The sequence below is a fragment of the Andrographis paniculata genome, unplaced genomic scaffold (assembly GCF_009805555.1).
Source record: "Andrographis paniculata isolate CXL003 unplaced genomic scaffold, ASM980555v1 Contig12END, whole genome shotgun sequence".
NCBI classification, from domain to species: Eukaryota; Viridiplantae; Streptophyta; class Magnoliopsida; order Lamiales; family Acanthaceae; genus Andrographis; species Andrographis paniculata.
Genome location: NW_026137402.1, coordinates 509,181 through 511,854, shown reverse-complemented (window position 1 = coordinate 511,854; position 2,674 = coordinate 509,181). Strand labels below are relative to the sequence as shown.

At 37.0% G+C, this 2,674-nt stretch overlaps 1 protein-coding gene across 1 annotated transcript; it reads left to right on the top strand.

Annotated features, from left to right (window-relative positions):
• The first annotated feature begins 322 nt into the window (after positions 1-322).
• On the top strand, positions 323-1,382 carry LOC127255068 (uncharacterized). The gene is made up of 3 exons (XM_051280461.1): positions 323-468; positions 615-980; positions 1,104-1,382. The coding sequence occupies exons 2-3, from the start codon at positions 781-783 to the stop codon at positions 1,318-1,320; spliced, it is 417 nt and encodes a 138-aa protein (XP_051136418.1). The 5' UTR covers positions 323-468; positions 615-780; the 3' UTR covers positions 1,321-1,382.
• Positions 1,383-2,674: the final 1,292 nt, after the last annotated feature.

Here is a 2,674-nt window from a genome sequence, read left to right as displayed (position 1 = left end):
AAATAAAATGTTACTTATGATCTGGTCCCATTTGCAAAGATAAGAAAAAGAGATATCAAAACAAGAAAAAACACATTAAGTATTTTTATTTCTGTAAAAAATTATTATCTCCATACTCATTTATTCCCTATTTTTACTTTGCCTCTGATATTTTTTATCAGAATTGGAGATCGATCTCCATACTCATTTTATTATCTATTTTTACTTTGTCTCGATATTTTTTTACCAGAATTCAATATCAAACTTTATATTATTCCAAAACGAATTTTCTATAACTCTCAATAGAAATTGGATCAAAATATCATATTAAAAAATTGAGCTCGATATAGAGGTATATCCGACCATTTTCGTTCATAACCCAATAAAATCCCCAACAACTCTTCCTCTTACTCTTCCGGCGGCCGGAAAGCTCTCTGCAGCAGTTGGTCCTCTTCGTTACTACGGCGGCGGCGGAGGTGTGAGAAACTTGTAAGCTCAGTATCTCACTTCTTTTACGCTTAAAAAGAGAAGCTAATTGTGAGAACCTTCCATTTCATCGCGAGATGAACCCACCCTACAGTACGGACAGGTTTCGAAACACTGGTTGCCTCTCATTTAACATCTCCCAAATGCAGACTCAGCTTCAAGCTCAAACGCTCTCTCGTTGTCACTACGGCGTTCTCTCAGCGTACCGCACCAGATCTCGCCTCGATCATCTCATCCTGCGTCTGCTCTTACAATCGGAACAATTGTTGGAGTTCTTCCTTCAATTTTGGGGTAATTCAGTTGAATACAGTGAGAATGGCTTCGGTTAGTTCTGCTTTCTCAAGTTGCCGTAGCAGCAGCAGCAGCAACAGGAAAGCTGATTCCGTTGGATTAGACAATTGTGACCTCGACCGCTTCGCCGACGTAGGCAACCAGGTCTCTCACGCCAGCGGTGAAGTCATTCGCCTGTACTTCCGGATAAGCTTGGACATTCTCGATAAAGAGGATTTGAGTCGGTTTATTTCTTTCGCTTTTCAACTTTCGGTATAATTATTCTTTGTTTAATTGAGAAATAAGTAGTAAAATTTGTTGTGTTTGTTCCCTTGGTTGTTGAGCTTGTAATAAAATAATGCTGCTAGGTCCCGTAACAATTGCCGATCGAGCAGCGGAGGAGGCCATGGTGAAAATCTTACAAGTGAATTTTCCTATGCATACAATGTGAGTCAGTACTTTTCAAAGTTAATAAATCATTTGTCAATTACTTGTGTTTATTCTTCTTGCTTGCTTTCAGTAAGTTGTTTGTTGGTTTTCCTTGGATGCTGTTGTGATGTTGTTAACATAATTATCCATCAATAAAGATTTGTAATCTTCTATCACGGACATGTAATTTTGGGATGGGGGCTTTCCGAATGATTATTTGTGTTTCTGTTTGCAAAACTTATTTGCTCTTGATTATTCTTATATTCCTAGAGGGAAATTTATTGTTAAAAAATTTCCTAACAATGCTTCGTGGTCTGAAATGCATATATATTGACACAGATCATATGCGATACTACTAGAATCTGCAAATCTCGGTTCAACAATAAATGAAACAAAAATTTCACTATAGATAGATGAAGGACATACATCTTTTTGGGATAAGTTTGGATTATATTTTGTTTATTATATATATTCTCCTTAATTCAATTCACTATCTGCAAAATGGATATTTCTTGAAAGTTCAAGAAAATAGATGAAATGGAAAGATTCATCAGGTTTTCGTGCCCCAAATATACTTTTAAATGGGAGAAGATCCATCCATCAGGACTCATCCTAACCAATTTGATGTAATTGTGTTATTTCGATATCTAAAAGGAAAAATTATTTCCAACTTCAGCCATGGAGAGGAGAATGGATGGCAGTGCAAAGAAAATCGGGCCCTTTGAACTAATTACCTTCACTACCGTGGATCTTCTTTCCGGGTCCCAAATTATTCGATCAACGTAATAACTACTCATGATAGTAATTACTAATAAGACTACAGCATTCACTGATACTAATATCAACCATAAAACTCTATATTCAACTTAACAATATTCTGGCTATATGAGAGCCATGAAAGTTCCTAATGTTCCAAATGAAACAAGTACCCTTGACTGGTAAGCCTATAGCTTTGTCATGGATATTTGCTCACCAATGTAATTTTTGAATTCTGTCGGACATACCCCGAATAGAGTACCAATTCTTTGATAGCATTGGATGGGTAAAATGGATTGGGGTTGACATCCATTATGAGTAATTGATTACCCTCTCAAAACATCAATTGTTGATTAAGCGAGGATGGCACACAATGCGAGATAAATATCTAATCTCTCCCTAATAACACTGAATATATGGTGTCTGCATCCACGACAAAGAAAGCTGTTGTGATTGTCTTTGGTCCCCCCTCAATGGGTGCGACCATCACGAAGAAAATCGTTGAAATCGTCTTTGGTTCCATCACAATGTAAGGCAAGTATCTAATCTCTCCCTCAGTACTCATTGGTTGACTTGTAAAACTTGTCATCTCAATATCTATAGAAGTTAGATCGGCCACCCCTTTCCCTAATTTTTGGAGGGTCTATAATGGTTAAAATCTGTCCCATTATCCACGAAAACCTTGCCAACTGACTTTCCAAAAATATGAACATTGACATAAAGAGGCTTGAGATATGGGATTGCTTCTTCTAGA

Excerpts from the sequence above, each read along its gene's own strand:
- LOC127255068 (XM_051280461.1), top strand. The coding sequence starts at position 781 with ATGGCTTCGGTTAGTTCTGCTTTCTCAAGTTGCCGTAGCAGCAGCAGC. Across the intron at positions 981-1,103 it reads GATAAAGAGGATTTGAGTCG|GTCCCGTAACAATTGCCGAT; the intron begins GTTTATTTCTTT and ends TAATGCTGCTAG.